General features: G+C 42.9%; 2 protein-coding genes across 3 annotated transcripts; one reads left to right on the top strand and one right to left on the bottom strand.

Annotated features, from left to right (window-relative positions):
- The first annotated feature begins 357 nt into the window (after positions 1-357).
- On the top strand, positions 358-7,124 carry exoc3 (exocyst complex component 3). Its single transcript, XM_014140352.3, has 13 exons — positions 358-497; positions 1,032-1,196; positions 1,351-1,570; positions 1,707-2,388; positions 3,923-4,040; positions 4,244-4,369; positions 4,607-4,707; positions 4,850-4,960; positions 5,047-5,188; positions 5,295-5,417; positions 5,556-5,717; positions 6,165-6,286; positions 6,460-7,124. Exons 2-13 carry the CDS (start codon positions 1,053-1,055, stop codon positions 6,662-6,664), a joined length of 2,256 nt encoding a protein of 751 aa, XP_013995827.1. The 5' UTR covers positions 358-497; positions 1,032-1,052; the 3' UTR covers positions 6,665-7,124.
- Positions 7,125-8,146: 1,022 nt separating this feature from the next.
- On the bottom strand, positions 8,147-12,621 carry LOC106569217 (zinc finger CCHC domain-containing protein 2). Of its 2 annotated transcripts, none has more exons than XM_014140353.3 (3): positions 12,224-12,621; positions 10,583-10,966; positions 8,147-10,254 (listed from the first exon to the last, which is right to left on the bottom strand). In XM_014140353.3, exons 1-3 carry the CDS (start codon positions 12,315-12,317, stop codon positions 9,977-9,979), a joined length of 756 nt encoding a protein of 251 aa, XP_013995828.1. In that variant the 5' UTR covers positions 12,318-12,621; the 3' UTR covers positions 8,147-9,976. The 2 variants fall into 2 exon arrangements, with proteins under 2 accessions (XP_013995828.1, XP_013995829.1); XM_014140354.3 differs by lacking the exon at positions 12,224-12,621 and adding an exon at positions 11,212-11,615.
- Positions 12,622-22,532: the final 9,911 nt, after the last annotated feature.

The raw sequence follows: 22,532 nt of genomic DNA on the forward strand, positions 1-22,532 counted from the left end.
AGAATATTACGCTATTTGGCACAATATCATAAAACGGATAATACTCTTATTTGAACACTGAAAACAATATTGTTCTCAGTGTTAAAATAAACGAAATAGTATCATCTGTTTTATAATTTCATTGTGCCAAAAAAATAAAAATTGTATGTTAGACGCCTATTGAATTTAATCGATGCTGGATGCCGGTCTAGAAAGCGATGCTATTTATTATGAGAATGTGTCTGCAAATAAACTCTTTGCATTTAGTGCTTAGTACAGTTGGGGAAATAAAAACATTTTATGCGCCTACACATAGTAGCTACTGACTTGTAGAAAAATCAAAGGGATCATAAAATGAAGTATTGAGAAATTGCATAGTCTGCCAAAAATTGCACACAGATGATCCTCTCGAGCGCGCGCTCGGGAACTGTCAACCAGGAAGAGCAGTTGGTGGTGTTGGAATTAATATCATATTAATCGAACGACTTCTTACTCATTCAAACGGATTTTTGGAGTTGGTAAGATATTGGATTTGTTCATTTTACATCTCAAATGTGTTTTGTACACGGGATAGCGTTGTGTTTACTGATTGGGCCGTGTGTGTCCTTCCTCTCGTCGACCTCGGTAACGTTAGTTAGAAAGCTAGTTGTCTTGCTAACGTTAGCTAGTTTGGCTGCTAGATGGCAAGCCTACCATGATTGCAAATGGGCCGCTGCTTGCTAGGTAGTCAATAGTTACTGTACTCCAGTAAAATACATTTTATGAGAGACAGTTGTCTTTGCTTCCAGCTTGTAGTAGCTAGCTAACGTTTTGCTGACATTTTATACCAGCAATATTAAGTAGCATTAGCCAAGGCTGCTAGCGTTAACAAGCAGGCTAGCTAACTGTTGGTCTAGCTAACGTTACCCTGCTATGCAATGAGCACCCGCCCCACACACTGTCAGTACCAACGGATTAATAACGTCATCGACCTATCAACAGGGCGTTTCAACATTTTGGTCGTAATCACAACGTGTAAAATTCAGTTTCGTGAACATCTTGATCTTTGATAGACACAACTTGCCGTCGTTGTCATGGAGGAGACGAACAGGGAGGCGGTTGCTACGGCCGTGCAGAGAGTGGCAGGGATGCTGCAGCGCTCAGACCAGTTGGACAAAGTGGAGCAGTATCGCCGGCGAGAGGCCCGCAAGAAAGCTTCAGTAGAAGCCCGACTGAAGGTAGAAAATGATGACTCTAAGAAGACATAATACATTCTGTACTGCTCTATTATTCATAAAGCCCTAACTATTGTCTGAATGAGAGATGTATATTTATTGTAAATACATGGCTCTGGCCTGAAGCACCTTACATGGTCTGTATCACTCTCCCCAGGCTGCCATCCAGTCCCAGTTGGACGGGGTCCGCACAGGTCTCAGTCAGCTCCACAATGCCCTTGGGGATGTAAAGGACATCCAGAACTCCCTGGCAGACGTCAGTAAAGACTGGAGGCAGAGTATCAACACTATTGAAAACCTCAAAGATGTAAAAGACGCCGTGGTCCAACACAGTCAGCTTGCCTCAGCCGTCGAGAACTTAAAGAATATCTTCTCAGGTACGCTACACAACTACATACCTCAGAGATACCACTTAATTAGAAACTGTTATTGTTGTCTCGCTGTGCATTTGTGTAATTACTGACTGTATTGTTACAATATCTAATTAATGTATATCATCCCCTTCCTGTGCAGTGCCTGAGATAGTGGCAGACACCCAAGTGCTGATTGAGCAGGCCGAGCTGCTAGAGGCCCACCGTAAACTCATGGATCTTGAGTGTTCGCGGGACGACCTCATGTACGAGCAGTACCGAATGGACAGCAAAAACACTCACGACATGAACCTGATCCGCAACTACTTTGGCGCGGTGCAGGGCCTGTCTGACGACCTGGCCAAGCAGCTGTGGATGGTGCTGCAGCGCGCCATGGGCACGGTGCGCCGCGACCCCACCATGCTGGTCTCAGTGGTGCGCATCATTGAGCGTGAGGAGAAGATTGACCGGCGCATGCTGGACCGCAAGAAGCAGACAGGCTTTATCCCCCCGGGCCGGCCCAAGAGCTGGAAAGAGAAAATGTTTGAAGTGCTGGAAGGCACAGTCACCACGCGCATCGAGGGCAGCCAGTCGGTGACGCGCGAGGCAGACAAGATGTGGATGGTGAGGCTGCTGGAGATCACCAGGAAGTACGTGCTGGATGACCTGATTGTGGTGAAGAACCTGATGGTGCAGTGCTTCCCACCACACTACAACACCTTCGACAGGTTCTTTAAGCTCTACCACAATGCCGTGTCCATGCGGGTGCAGGAGCTGGCTGCAGAAGACCTGGAGGCCAATGAAATTGTGTCTCTCCTCACCTGGGTCCTCAACACATACAAAAGGTATCCTGTCTTGGCCTGTGTTTACAGAGTTTCAAAGTAGGAGTGCTGATACATGATCAGTTTTGCCTTTTAGATAATAGTGAATAAGATTATATGGACAGGGGGAGCCTGATCCTAGATCAGCATGCTTTTTGAATACAGGTGAGGCTCTGATCTTCCATCTCTGTGACTGCTGTCGCATCAGTGATAACTGGGCACCAGTCCAATCATAGCTGAGTGCAATATGCAGGAGTTGTAGTACATTAGCTCTGTGCTGCTGCAACCAGTTTAGGCTGCTGAATATCTTTATGGACCTAGTTGTCATAGTTATACTGTTCATTCCATTGTAGGAATATCTTGTTTGAATTTACAATGTGAAGAGTTGAACACTAAGGAGAGAGAGGAGGAGGTATTCCCATTGTAAAAATGTTGGCCTGCACCATTTTAACCTCTCTCCTCATGTGTCTATGGAGAGGTAACTTGTGTCTGTGTGGAGAGGTAATTTATCTCGCGTGTGTGTGGAGAGGAAACTTATTTCACTCTCTGTCAAAATCATTAAAATGATATAGGGGGAACATAGTCACGGAAATACTGTTGAACTCTCCTTATATGAGAAGGACTTGTAAGTGCTGCAAAGAGCAATTAACTCAATATTTAAAGCTAAAGTCCCCAGGCACAAGAGGTAGGGCATGGCATGTGATTTAAGCAAAACTGGTGTGGATAATCCAATGAATGCACATCGCATGCAACAACAGAATTGAACAGAGAAAGATTAATGAACAGCTAGCTCCCTTAGGCACATTCAAAACACAAATAACTAGCTTTCTATCCAATTATGACTTGAGCATCAGCCTGCTGTGCATTAGGCTACCATGGAAACCACAACCACCGATTGGCTGATGCTGTTTTAATTATAGATATTCACTCTGATTTTCTGTGAATTTGTGTGTGTTTCTGAGTATGTGTTTATGTGTGACTGCTTGTGAGTAGCCTATATTTATGGGTATCTGTGTATATCATTTATATTCAGGCATTGTCGTAAGTCAGGGATCGTCAACTAGATTCAGCCAAGGGCCAATTTTAAATTTTTCTGGAGGGGATGGTCAGGGGGCCGGAACATAATTACAAATCATTTGTGGACTGCAATTTGTCCGCAAGAAGCCCAAACAGATATAATGTTTGATTAAAACATAGTCATTTCAAATCTTGCTTACATTTGTATACGGTTACGTCTCTATTATGCGTGCGAATACTTGGGAACAGATGTCTTAAAATTAAAATCACTTGGAGCTGATTTCTTGGTGTTTTTACAGTCTTAAAATGTCCGACAAATAAAAATTGCACATTGTTCAAAAAACTTGGGGGGGGGCAATTAAAACCATCCCCGCCAGCCGCCAGGTATGTGCACGAGCATGCCATGGTGTGTAGGTCTGTCTGTAGCTGTCTGTCGGTCTGTTACGTTAAAAGACATGCAACATATGAATTTCCACGAACAGTATAGTACAGTCAGGGTTCTCTTGCAGTATTCCTACACCCCACTGTGTTTGTGTTCCAGTGAGGAGATGATGGGTCACCCAGAGCTGCTGACAGAGTATGACATCAACCTGATGGATCCTCTGCTGCCTCAGGAGGTGGTGGATGAGCTGCTCAGCAAATACCTCCAGACCTTCACTGTAAGTCCAGACAACACACTATGATAACAGTGACATACTCTACGACAGCTCTTGTCAGATATACAACCTAGTCTCCGCGTCTGTAAACCTGGATTTGCCATTCGAAGTCTTTACAAGGGAATCCGCCTTTAATGAAATGTTTCATGAATTGTTAAAGACAAAGGTAACAGGGCTCTGGCTGACCCTCTCTCACCCTTCAACAGTCCAACATCACTGGCTGGCTGCGCAAGGCTCTGGAGACAGACAAGAAGGACTGGTTTAAAGAGACAGAACCAGAGGCGGATCAAGACGGGTACTACCAGACCACCCTCCCTGCCATCGTCTTCCAGGTATAACCAGTATCCACCTCTCTGGGGCATCACCCTGAGTCCAGTTGTGGGTTAGAGGTTAAGTGGACTAGTTGCTACTACAGTAAGGTTACTATACCAGACAATGTGTGTATATAACAAAATTGGGATCTTAGAATTGGCTGAATAAATACTACAGTGAGTCACTAGTGTGTACTTTAAGTCTATTGGAAGGGGGGGGGTCATCATCTGACGTGTTTGTTCTTCTGTCCTCATCAGATGTTTGAGCAGAATCTCCAAGTGGCAGCCCAGATCAATGAGACATTCAAAGAGCAGGTCCTGAAGCTCTGTTTAAAACAGATGAATTCATTTCTCGTCAGGTAACGAGGGTTTCATAATGTTGTGTTAGTAATTGTGTAGTGTTTAGTCGTTTACATTGATGGCAGTAAAGGTGCGTTACAAAGCATTCCATCCCTGATATACTGTATTTGACATCTACAATTGTCTTGTATTTCTGTTCAGGTACAGGGAAGAGGCGATTGCCTACAAGGAGGACCACTTGAGAGACCGGCTGCTCCCTCAGTGCTACGTCCAATACATGATCGCCATTATAAACAACTGTCATACATTTAAGTGAGTCCCATTGATATTTCTCTGTAAATATTTCAGTCTCTAACCTAATGTGGCTAATGTGTACCTAACCATACTTCTGCTCCTAGGGAGTCTATTAACAGTCTAAAGAAGAAATACTTTAAATCTACGGAGCCCACCCAGAATGACGCTGCCATAGAGAAGACCCTGAACGACGTGGCCAAAGATGGCTGCCAGTTTCTATTGGATGAAGTCTTCCTAGATTTGGAGGTCAGAACTTAGTCTAATATTTATAGACTGTCAGAATGTTTGCCATGAATCCGGTTATGTTGTATGTAGATGTTGGGGTAACGTTCCATGGTTTTGATTTCAATAGCATCATCTCAATGAGTTGCTGACCAGGAAGTGGTTGACTGGGACCCATGCAGTGGACACTATCTGTGTGACAGTCGAGGATTACTTCAACGATTTTGCCAAGATCAAGAAGCCTTTCAATACGGTACATGGTGAAATCAATCAATTGATATCATCAAATTAAAGGCTTGGCCAATTGATTGATATGGAGAAATCCATACCGAGAGAAGTTTGGCATGTACATCCTGTGTATGTGACTGAGTGTGTTGTGTGATATGTTTAGGAGATGACCAGCGAGGCCCATCGCAGGGTGGTGGTGGAGTATATCAAGGCTGTGATGCAGAAACGGATCACCTTTAAGAACGCAGATGAGAGGAGGGAGGGAGCAGACAGGATGATTAAGGAGGCTGAGCAGTTCAAGTTCCTCTTCAGGAAACTCACTGCTGTGAGTGGTTTTACATCAACCTGCTACTGGAAGATTTTTTCCCCCCTAAAGAAATCTGGATTAGAAATCACTGGCATCTTGATACTTTTTTAGTCAATTATAACCCTGGTCCTCCAGTACCCCAACAGTACACATGTGTTTTGTAAAGCTGGACAAGCACACCTGATTCAACTAATCATCAAGCCCTCAATGAGCTGAATGAGGTGTGTTTGTCAAGGGCTACAAAGAAACTGTACTGTTGGGGGGACTCCAGGACCAGGTTTGGGAAACACTGAATTAGAGTCCTAAATTCCCTGACTCTTGATGTTTTACTGTACGTTTCATTCCTTCAGTCATTTTGATGTAATGAAGACTACTTTTCTCTGATAATTTCATCCACTGTTACAGTAATTAGTATAAAAGTGTGTGTTTGTAATGCTTTGAGTTACTGTCTCTGTCCTCTTCCAGGGTGAGGAGACTGACCGGCTGTGTGATGCCATCGCTGCTATAGCCGAGGTGTTCAAACTCACAGACCCCACCCTGCTCTACCTGGAGGTCTCCACGCTGGTGTCCAAATACCCTGACATCAGGTCAGATCATACCCATCTAGCCTGTGTGTTCAGTGGGGTATCATGGTTTTCGATAGAACAATTTTGGCTGTAGTTACTCCAGACGTATACGATGTTTCGTTACTACTATAGATTTTCTATGATAGCCATTGCTATCATAGGTGTCTGATTGTCTGTCCTCTTTTGGCCCATAGGGAGGAGCACATCGTGGCCTTACTGGCGATGAGAGGGGATGCCAGCCGAGATATGAAGCAGATGATCATGGAGACGCTGAACCAGAATAAGCCTACCTACGCTGGGATCACCCAGCCCATCTTCAAGGACATCACCGTCCCCACCGTGACCATGACCTCCATGTCCTCCTCTATGGCCGCCACTGCCAACAAACTGCTGAAATAAATGACCAGTCTGGAGAAAGATGGAGAGATACACCTGGGTCGTATTCATTAATGCACAACGTAGCAAAATGTTTTGCAACAGAAAACGAAAACAAGCATTCCTTTTTGGACAAGTTCAGATAGTCCCTCCCGGTTTGTTGTTTGGTGCCTAGAGATTACGACCCTGGCTCACAAGGCACAAAGACTGCAGAAAATCACCGAATCCAGATTTGTCACTTTTTGCACTTGTGAATCCGATTCCACTGACATCCGATGAAAGGCTTGGACTGTAGTCCTTGAGGATCTGTAAGCGTATGATACTTGATGAAACAACCGTCGAACACTAACAAGCGGTTTTGTTACTGAAATGGGAACTTACCACCCACCCCTCCATGTACAGAAATTGTTCCAGTAAGAAACGTTGTCAGTGCGTGATGCTGAATGTCTGTTAGAACATCTGTTAAATAAATCCTTTCCCGTCAGTCTGTTTTCCTAATTTACTCTTCTGTCAGGGAGAGGTGTTAACACGCTGAAACATGCCAAACTACTGCACAGTGCACTCACACATGGAAACCCTGAATTGGTTGGCTGAGCTCATTTGAGGCCCGCTGTGAAAAAGCTTCAGTTAAGACATTACTTTGCAGAAGCACCTGTCTGCCTGCCCTACTGCATCCTTCCTCACAACAATACGATCGAGATCTCATTCATTAATCTTGCTCCCTCTCCGTGTGTGACTCTGTTGCAGCATGCTGCCTCTTGATTTAAGAGGTATGGGTACTCTTTCCCTGCCTGTGTAATATCTCTAAATGTTTAATCAGGCTGCACGCTATCTGTTGTGACTAACCGAGCAGCAGAAGGGGAAAGGCACAAACAGCCAGAGGGGACACATCACCCTGGGTAGGGTGGCACATCACCCTGGGTAGGGTGGCACATCACCCTGGGTAGGGTAGAACATCACCCTGGGTAGGGTGGCACATCACCCTGGGTAGGGTGGCACATCACCCTGGGTAGGGTGGCACATCACCCTGGGTAGGGTGGCACATCACCCTGGGTAGGGTAGCACATCACCCTGGGTAGGGTAGCACATCACCCTGGGTAGGGTAGCACATCACGCTGGGTAGGGTAGCACATCACCCTGGGTAAAGGTAGCACAGCCTAGTGGACGGAGAGGTGGGAACCACAGTGACAGCTGCAGGGGAGGGGTGGGGCCAGCTTTTCAGTGGTGTTAGTTATCCCATCAGAATGTTGTGTGACCATTCCTAATTACTATGGGCTCTGTCCCATTGGCTCTGTGAGCTTAGAAACACCCATTCCAAGCTGTGATTGGTGTTAGATTTGAAACGGGTAACTTTGTGATATTGAGATATAAATGTCATTTGTATACTTCCATTAGAATTAAAATGAGGTTGTCCCACACTTAACATTAAGTTTACAGTTGATACGGGATCAGGTATGATGGGGATACTAAACATGTCTTTCCGTTTCCTCCATATGCTTCAGCGTGGTCCAATAAGAGGGCTGTGTTTGCCATGCTGTGACTGGAAACAAGACTATGCAGGGCTGCAGCTGACTGGAGCACGCCAACCTGTGCTCTTGCATGGCACACGCATCAGCAACCCGAAAAACCCTGGATGACATACACGCCGGGTTCAAACGAGACTACTGGGCCGAACGTTCTCGAACGTTGCAGATAGAAAGGCCATGAATAGAGCTGATGTGATTCTTTACTCTACATAGCCTATTTCTATCTGAACGTTCCATCCTGCTGAACGCGCCCCTGGCAGCTCTATCACGGAGTCATCAGTCACTCAACTGATCCACCACTCTTCTTTACACACTGCCAATGGCTGGCTACTAAAACCTTGCTTTGACTTGAGTATTCCAAGAAAATCTCCTAGTGCTAACAGTATACTGTGTCTGGTCAACAGGGTTTCACTGGCTTCAGTCATGATCTAAATAGGCTACAACAGATGAATTTAAGTGACAGACGAAGCATGATCAATGCATTTGGTATACAGAATACATTTTCAATGGTTGGCAGGTTGATTCTGTTTTCTGCTTGTTACATTGAATTGTTGCCAATGTAGTGAAATAAGTAATAGCCTTAGTTATATCTAGATGTCTCTGGCTTACACATTTTACTATGCTCCATAAATCTGCACAGAATATTGAATATATGGGATTGTTCTGAGATTAAATAAGATTTCTTCCCCTAGACATTGATGATTTGATATAGTTCTATGCAATGTTAAAATGCAGAAACCCCTCTTTCTGATCAGTATTATTTTCAACCTGGACTCAATATAAAAAAAATAATTACTGCTCCTACTATAAATACTGTTCTCATCAAATACAGGTTCTTTAAGTACAACATTGATATCTACACTTGACATACACTGCCACCTTCTGGCCGGTGACTACAGTTGATTTGGACCTCAATAAATCTCTTCCTAGAGGAGAGACGCTCAAGGGATACAACCACAAGAGTCCTCTCATTGCCTGAGAGCATTGGGGACATGACCCACTCACATACACACAAATTAGTGCATTTTTGCCCCCAGGAAACAAACCAAACAGCAGTAGCATTAACATCATGAATGAGACATGATTGACTTAATACACGCTTCACATTATATCAAGTGGTAACAAACGGCAATAAAACTTACTTTTTTCAAACAAAATTTCCCTCAAATGGAATACCATTAGCTTGTAAAACAAATCAAATACAGCATTCAGCATATTCTGTCAAAAACCTAATTATGACATACATACTTTATCTTATAAACCATGCATCATTTCCCCGCTTTATGACAATCCCCCAAAAATAAGAGCGTGAGGTTCTTCACATATTTTGTTCTCAAATAAATAAAATGAAAATTAGCTGGTTAACTAGGAGCTGCTTTGAAACTGTATCTTGCATTTTGAACACCTATGAGATAATACAAAAAAGTAAGAAACTGTATGTCGCGCTGGATAAGGCCGTCTGCTGAATGACTCAAATGTAAAACCCTCTCCATCTTTTCTCTGTGAGGCACTAAGGTATTGTCCAACCACCTTTTCTACCTTCCCTCCCATTACAAGTGCTAACCTATGAAAGAACTGACAGGGGGAACCGAGACTTGAAGACATAAAATGCTTTTGGTGATATAGGCTACTTAGCCTAACGTATAATGACTTGAACCAAAGGCAGATTCTGTAAGAATTGAAATGTACTAAAAAGACCTGCTTTGAAATGTGGATATAACAACCTTCAGTCAATCCATTAATCCTTATTAAATGCAAGTTTACCACCACACCATTTAAAGACGTGGGTCTCTTTCTTTAAAGAAGTGGACTAGTCTGAAAACGTGAGCCTGTCTTGTACTTGTCTCCAGTGCAAAATACCACCGTCCTCTGAAAAGTCTGAGAATGATACAGGATTCCATTCTCTGCAGAGAAACAAGTCAGCATATTTGCAAAGTAATACAATTGGTGAAAAACTCAACCCATGAAAACATTTTCTGGAATCTTTACTGTAGTGAGAAACAAAGCATTGCCTCGGTCCCCTCTCATGTCCGTCAGTTTGGTCTGCTTCAAAGGAGTGGGGGTCCGTGTACTTCAGCCGAAAGTCACCTGAAACACACACACACAGGAGTCTGTCAGTGTCGCATGCCTAACAAGTAACCTAAAGAAATAAATGTGATGTCTATAGTCTATGCTAGTCTTTCAGATTCAGAGTCAGTCCTATCAAAATATGGTTTAACACTTGGCCTGGGTATTTAGTAGAGCTCATTCAGACAATCCAGCTTCAGACATAAAAATGTTGGACAGTGCAAAACGCTGTGTAAAAAAAAAACAGGTTACCAAATAAAGCTTTGCCTTCCTATGCTGAAACTAAGGATGAGGAATCTCCGTGAGAGACTTCACCTCCTCTCTCTGCCACTAGCCTGGCCAATATTACCTTGCTGCCAGGCGTCCATGGAGGGCTGTTTGCAGTCCTGGGCATAATGCCCGCTTAGTCCACAGTTATAGCAAGAGACGTTGGCACTGCTCTTCATCGTGCCCGTGCCCAGTCCCAAAGAGAACATGGGCATGTAGAAGCTGTTGAAGGGAGCAGCTGTCATCTGCTGCAGGTTGTATCCAGCCTGGGTGGCCAGCATGTGGTGGGAGTGGCGTGGAGGTGGCGTGGAGGTGGCCGTGTGAGGTGGAGGGGGGTAGAAAGGTAGCTGGGTGGTGGCGTGGCTCTGGTGTTGGACCTGGCTGTGGTGGCTGGGATATCCAGTGCTGCACATGGATGGGAGGTGGAAGAGAGGGAGGTGGCATTGCTGAAGACCTGGCGCCCCAGCTGGGGAGGGAAGGAGAAGTTGGGGTTGGGGGCAGCAGAGTGGCTATTACCATCATAAGTATGCTTTACTAAACACACATCTGATACATTGCTTTTGACAGCATGATGCAATAGAGTACCACAGTATGAGTCATAATACCCATAAAACCTAGCGGTCAAATATGGAAATGGCTCCAATCATACATTTTTCCCATAGTGTATTTTAGAAACACTTAAAGTAAAGTCTGTGTTTCATGTAGGCTTACCCTGGTGTGACGTTTTCATAAGCGTGTAAATCTCTCTCGGACAAGGTCACTTTTATCAATATATTCGGCTCTATTTACTCTCAGATTTGAAAATACTAATTAGCATTAAAGTAGACCATGCAAAACTACAAATCCCTGCAAGCTCCTGCACGTAATCTCTAGCTGACACCTTTGCTAACAGGTATTGTGTCAATTTAAAAACAGCTCTTTCACAGACTGGCAGTCTCTACTCTACCCTGTACACCACAGAGTAACAATATTTTTGGTTATGGAAAAGATATTTCCCAGCGGTATAGATGGTACAATGATTCTCTACACTATACTTGCTTGTTTGATCACATAAACGGAAATCAGGCGAACTATTAGAATTTTAGCATCCAGGAAATGGCTGAGCGATTTCTGCATAGTGCATCTTCCAAACAAAGTTGAATTACTGTTTAACGGATGCCCTACCTCACTTTTCTCTACACACCAAAAAAAAAACATTATAAAATATATATATATATATATATATATATATATATATATATATTATTTTTTGGCCAATATATGCGTCTCTTTGTTTATAATGCACTGTCTGCTCTCCCTTGAGGCTTTCCCAATTTGATGCCCAAGAGACCAAACGGCCTCAGATCATGTTCGAGCCTGGGATTGGACAGTGAAACACACGCTCGCACCTGCAGGCGACGTGCAGAAGTTTCATTTCTCTCTCATGCAGTCATGGCTGAAGCCAGCGCAAATTCCTACTATTTGTGTGTTCAGGTTAAACGTCCCTCATTATAAACAAACAGTCGGTTGAATTCATGGTTATTGCATCATTTCAGGTCTATTAGAAGCGATTAATAGACGAAACAACAATGTCATTTAACCAATTGACTGGCCAGAGATCAGGACAATCAGCAGCAAAGACGCAGTGCAAGCTGATAGTATTTTGGACAACCAAATTGAACTAAAAATGATTGATGATATCAAAGTGTGTCAGCTGTATGGTGATTTACGATTCATAACTTACATTTTACCGGTACTACTAGTAGTAGTAGGCCAACCGATAACACCACGACGGAATGCGTTTGAAGTGATGATGTGCCGCCGAAAACAGCTAGCATGTCCGGCAAAGTACATCCCCAGTGGCACGCACTGTGAGAGGTAGCCTAGGCTTAGTAAATAGACAAAGCCTAGGCTACCTCTCACAGCATTGTTTTACACCAAACTCTGTAGAGCTCAGCACAGGCATGCTCTAGTTGTACAGGCTACTCTCAACACAACACAACGAAGATTAGCCTGTACAACTAGGGCAGGCCTAGAGTAGACAGAGTGACGTGCATCCTGTGCTGAAGATCATGTTCTCGTCTCTTTAACATACTAATACACCATGCCCAGCGGAGCAGATGGCACTGCCCAGCAAGCCACCCCTCTCTCTAGTGTGTGTTTGTGTGTTTCTAGCACTGGCTGGCAACATTTTATCACTGTCCCCTCCCCTTCCACATTTCAGCCAAGAATGTGCCAGTTGATTTCTAACACAGGCTGTACAGTGCCTCTTAACTGCTATATTAGTGCATCCTTTTCAAGTAGGCTATAAGACAGTAGGGTTCAATAACATTTTAAACCCTACTACTTCTATACCACCCATAAAAACTGGAAAGCGAGGTTCTATCTACGCCCTGTTGGACACAATCCTCTCGACTGACAAAATGTCTTTCCCATAGACCAAGGGAAATCCCCTATAAAAATCCCTCACTTCATTCAGCCCATCCACATAGATAGACCATCATCAACTAGCTTCGACATTCATATCAGTGACACACCTCCACACAGTCACACTAGTGCACACTCAGTACCACTGTCTCTGTAGAGCAGACTAAGCAGAAAAATAAAATTCATTATTATTTTGCATCACGACACAAAATGCATCATAAAGGGATGATTTCTGTATTTTGAAAGTTGTACATCTTCAACTTGATTGGTGACATACAAAAATGTTTGGGACTATGTCAACAATGGATTAATGAAACAAATACCAAAATATAGTTTTTGTGTGGGCTTTTCCTTTAACTGGTGTTATTCAGAAGTCTCCTCAATATAGCCTATCTTGCTATCCACATAACGCAGATCTGATCTGAACCGTTTAGTTTGTTCTAGCTACTCAACAAGCTACATGACTAGTCCACAGATAAGGACAACCTTGGTCAGATATTAGTCTATTTTATTACTACTACGGCTATCTGAGCGAAAGCAGTCAAGATGACCCCTCTCATGAGTAAAATCTTGGAGCTAACCTCAAGTCCTTCAACCCTCTAGTCTAAATTGAAGACTTTACGTTTTTACAGGCTGATATGATGCCGCCGCAGGCTTGTAAAAACAGTCACGGCAGATGTTTTAGAGTGGCAAACGATCTAGGACATATTTCCACCAGATTGTGTTCTCATGCAACGGAGGACAGCATGCGAATAGGAGGGTGCAATCCTTCCTGCTGTCCTATTTAACCTGGCTCTCTGTCTTGCTCTCATCCTCCCCCTCACGGATTCCTCAGCACAGTCCTGCCTGACATAATGATGCCTGGCCATACAGTCCTGACTGTTGATTTTTATTTGACCTTTATTAAACTAGGCAAGTCAGTTAGAACAAATTCTTATTTACAATGACGGCCTATCCCGGCCAAACCCTAATCCAGACGACGCTGGGCCAATTGATTAAGGGCCAGGCAAAGTCTTAGATCTCTGCCTGTCCAGATGTTGTAAGAGAACGTTGCATGATTTACAGAGAAAAAAAAATACCCCAAAAATATACAATATTGCATGAACAATCTGAAGCTCAGGACAAACGTTTTGTCAGTGCCATCATTTGAATGGGAGGGAGCACGAAGTAATCTGGTGGCCCACCATATATACGCCTAATAAAAAATAAAGTATACCTAGATCCTTCAGCGGGTATGCCTCAAAATGTATAAGAATAAAATACACAGGAAAATAACATACCAAGGCACAGAGTCCAAACACAAACCTACAGTAAATACCTCAATACTGTATTCACTGTTTACTCGGTTCCAAGATATCCTCTTTAGCACAATCTTGTCAATGTGAACTTCTGCAAGAAGAGAGAAGACCAGGGTTATTTTCTTGAGCAATTAATTGCTGTTTATCCATACACCTGCAAATTATCTTTAAAATTACATGTAAAATATTCTCTCAGCCTCATGGCAAAATGTGTAAAATAGCATGAGATTAGCTATAAAACGGACATTTTTGGGTCCTGGGCTTCAGATTGCCATGGGGCATAAAATATTGCATGAACAATAAAAAACTTTTTTTTGCAGGAAATTTGCTTTAAAACAGAAACATTTTGCAAATTTTTCTCTTTGCCCCATGACAAAATGTGTAGAATTGCAGGAAGTTATCCGTTTTCCACAAAACTGCAGTATGCCACTGTGTTCATCCAAATGTCATTTTGATTACTGTTCAAAATACAGAAATGTAAAATGTATCCTGTCTATTGTATCATATCTGATAGTTTGGGTCTCTTGTTTCACCTCAAATGCACTAGGCTCAAATACATCTTGCTTTGAACACTCCTCTCAACATGGGAATGAGAGACCTCAGAGGACACCATGACAAACAGGATTGAGACTACCTTCTCTCTGGGATGATGTCCTGTTGGGGAGCTGATTGGGAATACAGCAGGCCGACTGACCCATGTCAGTGCTCCTGGGGCTGAGATCCTGCCTTCGAAGGGCATGCTGCTTCTGCTGCACCCAGGAAAGTGAAGAGATTGATGGTTTAGCATGCAATTGTGCTTTCTCCCCCAATCAAGTTTCAATGTCACATGCACAAGTACAGTGAAATACCTTTCAAACATAGTCCCACCAAACAACTGTCCCCTTACAGCACTGAACTGGAACCAATACTAATTTCCTCCTCTCCGCATGCTTTGAGAATAACTTTTTCTTTTCAGTTTAATTTCTATTCATAAATCATCTCCATTTGGATTAGAAATACTGCCAATCCACAGGAAAGTGTAGGCTAACTAACTGTCTGAACGAGACAAGTCATTATGCTGATAGCCAGCCAAAACGGAATTACAGAATGCCCCTTTAAGAGAGCAGTCAGCCAGCCAGACATGAGCAAGAGGGTGTGTGTCTCATTAAAACTCTTGGCTTTTTCACTGGATGACAGAGAGAGAGAGGTTTCTCCAACACAATGCAAAGTTAGATCACAATGCAATCATAAACAAGAATGCTGGGTGTTCCCATTCATATAGGCTACTGTAGCTAGCTGCTGTGGACAAGATGACAGAAGACACAGTAGCCATGGCCAGAATGTCTGCTAAAGCCAGATAAACTCTCTCTCTATTCTCCTGGTGCACAAGGGGCAATTACACGGTAACGGAATTACAGAGTCAGATGTTTCACTTTAAAATGTATACCAAACCAACACCATTGATTTCAAAGTTTAACCAACCATACAACTCTATGCACAAGGACTACTTTTGACAATTTCCACTGAACATTTTACAAAAACACAATTACAGAAAGAACTGTGATACAAAGTTTGGTAACAGAATAACAGAGGGATATTTTACTGCAATTCTGTTAACTTTTTTGGGATAGGGGGCAGTATTTGGAAGTTTGGATGACTGAGGTGCCCAAAGTAAACTGCCTGTTACTCAGGCCCAGAAGCTAGGATATGCATACAATTGGTAAATTTGGATAGAAAACACTCTACAGTTTCCAAAACTGTTAAAATAATGTCTGTGAGTATAACAGAACTGATATAGCAGGGAAAACCTGAGAAAAGTCCATCCAGGAAGTGGGATATTTTTGATGTGTGTAGTTTTCTATTGAATGCCTATACAGTATGTAATGGGTTAGGACCCAGATTGCAGTTCCTATGGCTTTCACTAGATGTCAACAGTCTTTAGACATTGTTTTAGGCTTGTTTTCTGAAAAATTAGGAAGAATGAGACCATTTTGTAAGTGGACTGTAGAATGAACCAGAGCTGGTTCGCGCACGCGACAGATGCGTGCCGTTCGTTGTTTTTCCTTTCTATTGAATACGCTATTGTCCGGTTGAAATATTATCAATTATTTAGATAATTGACAACCTGAGGATTAGTTATAAACATCGTTTGACATGTTTCGATGAACTTTACCAGTACTATTAGGATGTATTCGTCTGCCCGTTGTGACCACCTTTGAGCCAGTGGATTACTGAACAAAACGCACCAACAAAACGGAGTTATTGGGATTTAAAGATGGACTTTATCGAACAAAACGAACATTTATTGTGTAACAGGTACTCTTATGAGTGCAACCATATGAAGATCAAAGGTAAGTGATTAATTTTATAGCTATTTCTGACTTTCATTACTCCTCTACTTGGCCGGAAAATGTTTGTATGCTTTTGTAAGCGGGGCGCTGTCCTCAGATAATTGCATGGTATGCTTTCGCCGTAAAGCCTTTTTGAAATCTGACAAAGCGGCTGGATTAACAAGAAGTTCATCTTTAAACCGATGTATAACACTTGTATTTTTTATGAATGTTTATTATGAGTATTTCTGTATTTTGAATTTGACGCTCTGCAATTTCACCGGATGTTGTCGAGGTGTACCGCTAGCAGAACGCCTAGCCATAACATTAACAAACTTTGCATCTGCACAGTTTTTCCAGTAAATGTTTTTGTTTGCTTTACTGTGTAAATTGTTCAAATTAGTCATTGTGCATAGAGTTGTATGGTTTTGTTAAACTTTGAAATCAATGTTTTTTGTTTGGCAAACATTTTAAATTGGTAAATCGGAGTCTCAGCATAATTCCATTATGTGGAATTGCCCCAAGGCAAATTGAGAAAGTGCTCTTCATTCAAAGTCTATGGTGTCTGTCCTTTTTTGACAGCGCAATGAACTCAGTCTGTAGTCATATGGCCATGCATTCAAGACTGTTCTTGGAAATGAAACAGTACTTTGCATTACTACTTGGCATGAAAGGTTTGAACTTCTTTACTAAACCTACAAGCCTATTCACAGTACATGTTATTACAGTATATTCCTACATCAATTATTTGGCCCCACTTTACCAGGAATAAAATGCTACATTGTGCCATCTAAACTAAGATGGCTGAAATGGAGAATATTTGATTCTATTTAGACTAATTAAAACGTAATCTGTTCATTCCTATGGCTAAAGTGGCCAGTAACATTTTAGAAAAAGGGGTGGTCCTTGTTTAATAATACATGTAGTTAATTCTTGTCAAAGTAACTGTCGAGAAAGTCTTGAGGCCCCCAGGGGATGCATCTCAATAGTCACAGTACCAGTGCCTTCACTGGCTTTCTTGTCGTTTCCTCACCTGTAATGATCTAATGACATTGGATAGTAAATGTGGTGGAAGCCAATCAGGAGTTAGCTACTTTCACCTGCCCAGTTACAATCAGGGCCGTGACCATAAGGAGTGAGGTAGCTAAGAAGCTAATTTAAGGAGAGGTGATAAAATGAGGAAGCCACCTTCAATTCACTCTTGAGCTGCACTTCAGTCAATCACGGGAATACGCGTAATCCGGAGACTATTAACTCTAATTACAAGACAGCCCCCCCTCCCGCGGTCGCAAACACTACGAGTTTGTTTACAAAGGCGGTCACTATAAACATGCCACTGTCAAGTGGTGTTTACCTGGAAACTCATGCCTTTGTGGCAATCCATTCTCTCCTCTATGACCAGTTACACATTATCCAACTGGTGTCTGACAGTATCCCTCTGCTAAAAAGGCAACGCAGGGTATAGTGAGGCCATGGTGAAAAGCAGCGCCAAGTGCTCCAGGGAACCCGACTCTGTCTCCAGTGGAGTCCCGCTGGGATGCACCAATCTCCCAGACTCCATTCCACCCTCGCGAAGGCAGTGTTGATCAGGTCAATTCTCAGTGTTCCCACCACGTGGAGATAATGGAACGCCATGATAAGTATTTAAGTATAGCACTGGATCTATATGGCTCAAAGCACCGTACAGTGTGTCCGCACATTCTGTTTCCAGATCGCAAAAGTGACAGATAGACAAGTAGTTTGGAACGCACAACAGGGTCGCCAACGTCCTTAAGGAGGGCCAAGTCGGTTTGACAGTTTGCTGTTATCTCAAAGTCCCGGAAGACGTGGACCTCTTTCCGTGCAAGATCCTCAAGACATGATCCCAAAAAGCGAATCTCAAGTGGTTGACACATATGAAGTAGTCCGTACATAAATTATATCCGCTTCGCTGGGCTGAGGTGCAAGCTGAACCACTCAAACACAGCCTTGTTGTCAATTTGCCACTGGCGATTTGACTCCCACGTTGAATGTTTGAACCTCACACCACAATATGGAACCGAATCAACAGTGTGACTGCTGCAATCGGTATTTTCCTGCTCGTCTTCAACGGTATGGTCTCCTTCCGCCGTTCGAATGGGACGCTTCATTTTCAGCATGATCAACTCTCCGGCAGGACTTGTTAGCAATTATCAATTCATTCAAATGTGTCAGAACTTTACATAATCGTTCAGTTCGCATCCGTACATCGCAGGCGAGTGGTTATGTGATATTCGACGAGATTATAGCAGGCTCAGTAATTCATTTTCAAGACTAGTATTCTGCCAGCAGCACAAACGATGACGTCACTTTGTACTTTAATAAAATCCTTCAGATTTTTAAAAATGTATTTCACCTTTATTTAACCAGGTAGGCAAGTTGAGAACAAGTTCTCATTTACAATTGTGACCTGGCCAAGATAAAGCAAGCAGTTTGACACATACAACAAACACAGAGTTTCACATGGAGTAAAACAAACATGCAGTCAATAATATAGTAGAAAAATAAGTCTATATACAAAGTGAGCAAGGGAGGTAAAGGCAAAAAAGGCCATGGTGGCGAAGTAAATACAATATAGCAAGTAAAACACTGGAATGGTAGATTTGCAGTGGAAGAAAGTGCAAAGTAGATATAATGGAGTGCAAAGGAGCAAAATAAATAAATACAGTAGGGGAAGAGGTAGTTGTTTGGGCTAAATTATAGATGGGCTATGTACAGGTGCAGTAATCTGTGAGCTGCTCTGACAGCTGGTGCTTAAAGCTAGTGAGGGAGATAAGTGTTTCCAGTTTTAGAGATTTTTGTAGTTTGTTCCAGTCATTGGCAGCAGAGAACTGGAAGGAGAGGCGGCCGAAGGAGGAATTGGCTTTGGGGGTGACCAGAGAGATATACCTGCTGGAGCGCCTGCTACAGGTGGGTGCTGCTATGGTGACCAGCGAGCTGAGATAAGGGGGAACTTTACCTAGCAGGGTCTTGTAGATGACCTGGAGCCAGTGGGTTTGGCGACGAGTATGAAGCGAGGGCTAGCCAATGAGAGCGTACAGGTCACAGTGGTGGGTAGTATATGGAGCTTTGGTAGACTGCATCCAGTTTATTGAGTAGGGTATTGGAGGCTATTTTGTAAATGACATCGCCGAAGTCGAGGATCGGTAGGATGATCAGTTTTACGAGGGTATGTTTGGCAGCATGAGTGAAAGATGCTTTGTTGCAAAATAGGAAGCCAATTCTAGATTTAACTTTGGATTGGAGATGTTTGATGTTTACAGTCTAACCAGACACCTAGGTATTTGTAGTTGTCCACATATTCTAAGTCAGAACCGTCCAGAGTAGTGATGCTGGGCAGGTGCAGGCAGCGATCGGTTGAAGAGCATGCATTTAGTTTTATTTTATTTGTATTTAAGAGCAGTTGGAGGCCACGGAAGGAGAGTTGTATGGCATTGAAGCTCGTCTGGAGGGTAGTTAACACAGAAGGGCCAGAAGTATACAGAATGGTGTCGTCTGCGTAGAGGTGGATCAGAGACTCACCAGCAGCAAGAGCGACATCATTGATGTATACAGAGAAAAGAGTCGGCCCATGAATTGAACCCTGTGGCACCCCCATAGACTGCCAGAGGCCCGGACAACAGGCCCTCCGATTTGACACACTGAACTCTATCGGAGAAGTAGTTGGTGAACCAGGCGAGGCAATCATTTGAGAAACCAAGGCTATTGAGTCTGCCGATGTGGTGATTGACAGCGTCGAAAGCCTTGGCCGGGTCAATGAATACGGCAGCACAGTATTGTTTCTTATCGATGGTGGTTAAGATATCGTGTAGGACCTTGAGCGTGGCTGAGGTGCACCCATGACCAGCTTTGACACCAGATTGCATAGCGGAGAAGGTGCGGTGGGATTCGAAATGGTCGGTAATCTGTTTGTTGTCTTGGCTTTCGAAGACTTTAGAAAGGCAGGGTAGGATAGATATAGGTCTATAGCAGTTTGGGTCAAGACTGTCCCCCCCTTTGAAGAGGGGGATGACCGCAGCTGCTTTCCAATCTTTGGGAATCTCAGACGACACGAAAGAGAGGTTGAACAGGCTAGTAATAGGGGTTGCAGCAATTTCGGCAGATAATTTTAGAAAGAAAGGGTCCAGATTATCTAGCCCGGATGATTTGTAGGGGTCCAGATTTTGCAGCTCTTTCAGAACATCAGCCGACTGGATTTGGGAGAAGGAGAAATGGGGAAGGCTTGGGCGAGTTGCTGTGGGGGGTGCAGTGCTGTTGACCGGAGTAGGGGTAGCCAGGTGGAAAGCATGGCCAGCCGTAGAAAAATGCTTATTGAAATTCTCAATTATAGTGGATTTATCGGTGGTGACAGAGTTTCCTATCCTCAGTGCAGTGGGCAGCTGGGAGGAGGTGCTCTTATTCTCCAAGGACTTTACAGTGATCCAGAACTTTTTTGAGTTTGTGTTGCAGGAAGCAAATTTCTGCTTGAAAAAGCTAGCCTTGGCTTTTCTAACTGCCTGTGTATATTGGTTTCTAACTTCCCTGAAAAGTTGCATATCACGGGGGCTATTCGATGCTAATGCAGAACGCCACAGGATGTTTTTGTGTTGGTTAAGGGCAGTCAGGTCTGGAGAGAACCAAGGGCTATATCTGTTCCTGGTTCTACATTTCTTGAATGGGGCATGCTTATTTAAGATGGTGAGGAAGGCATTTAAAAAAAAAAACAGGCATCCTCTACTGAAGGGATGAGTTCAATATCCTTCCAGGATACCCGGGTCAGGTCGATTAGATAGGCCTGCTCGCTGAAGTGTTTCAGGGAGCGTTTGACAGTGATGAGTGGAGGTCATTTGACCGCTGACCCATTACGGATGCAGGCAATGAGGCAGTGATCGCTGAGATCTTGGTTGAAAACAGCAGAGGTGTATTTAGAGGGCAAGTTGGTTAGGATGATATCTATGACGGTGCCCGTGTTTAAAGGCCCGCATTTCTAAACATTACAATGTGCCTCATTATACTGATTAAAAATATAAACAATATGCATCAATTTCAAAGATATTGCTGAGTTACAGTTCATATAAGGAAATCAGTCAATTGAAATACATTCATTAGGCCCTAATCTATGGATTTCACATGACTGGGCAGGGGCCCACAAAAGGGCTTTATTACAGACAGAAATACTCCTGAGCAACCACCTGCCTCCCCATCTGACAATCCCGCAGGTGAAGAAGCCAGATGTGGAGGTCCTGGGCTGGCATGGTTATACGTGGTCTGTAGTTGTGAGGCCGGTTGGACGTACTGCCAAATTATCTAAAATGAACTTGGAGGCGGCTTATGGTAGAGAAATGAACGTTCAATTTTCTAGCAACAACAACTCTGGTGGACATTCCTGTAGTCATTATGCCAATTGCACATATATTGCATTTATATTTTTGTTCAGTGTAATTCAAAAGATATTACTTTTTTATCAATGTCTGTTTTTATTGCGCTTATAAGCAAATGCAAACAAATGCAAGAATGACTTTATGGAAACAATTACAAATATGTTTCTAAAAACATTTAAGATCACTATCGAAAATACAATGTTCATATTGTTATGTTCACAACATTGGACTGTAGAGAGAACTATTCTATGTGCTGAGGTAAAAGTGGGGTTGGGAATACTCAGTAGAATCTATATGTGGTGTTATTACTTGCGGGACTGAGGTCTAAATGCCCAATAGCACTTTCTACTCCACCAGTTCCATTCACTGCAATGCAATACATTATAGGCCTATACATTACATATTGGCTTATAGAGAAAAATAATTCTACTACTGATTATTCCCAACCCCACTTTTACCTCTGCACAGAATATTTTTTTCTTCTCTATAAACAAATATGTAATTCCATATACATTGTATTGTATTGCATGGAATGGAGTGGTGGAGTAATGAGTCACCAGCACATTGTATTAAACCCTAATTTAAGTTTTGCAGACTCTATTGAGTTATTCCAATTACATATATTTGTATTTTATTACAAT

Source organism: Salmo salar, chromosome 14, assembly GCF_965601325.2.
Source record: "Salmo salar chromosome 14, fSalSal1, whole genome shotgun sequence".
NCBI lineage: Eukaryota > Metazoa > Chordata > Actinopteri > Salmoniformes > Salmonidae > Salmo > Salmo salar.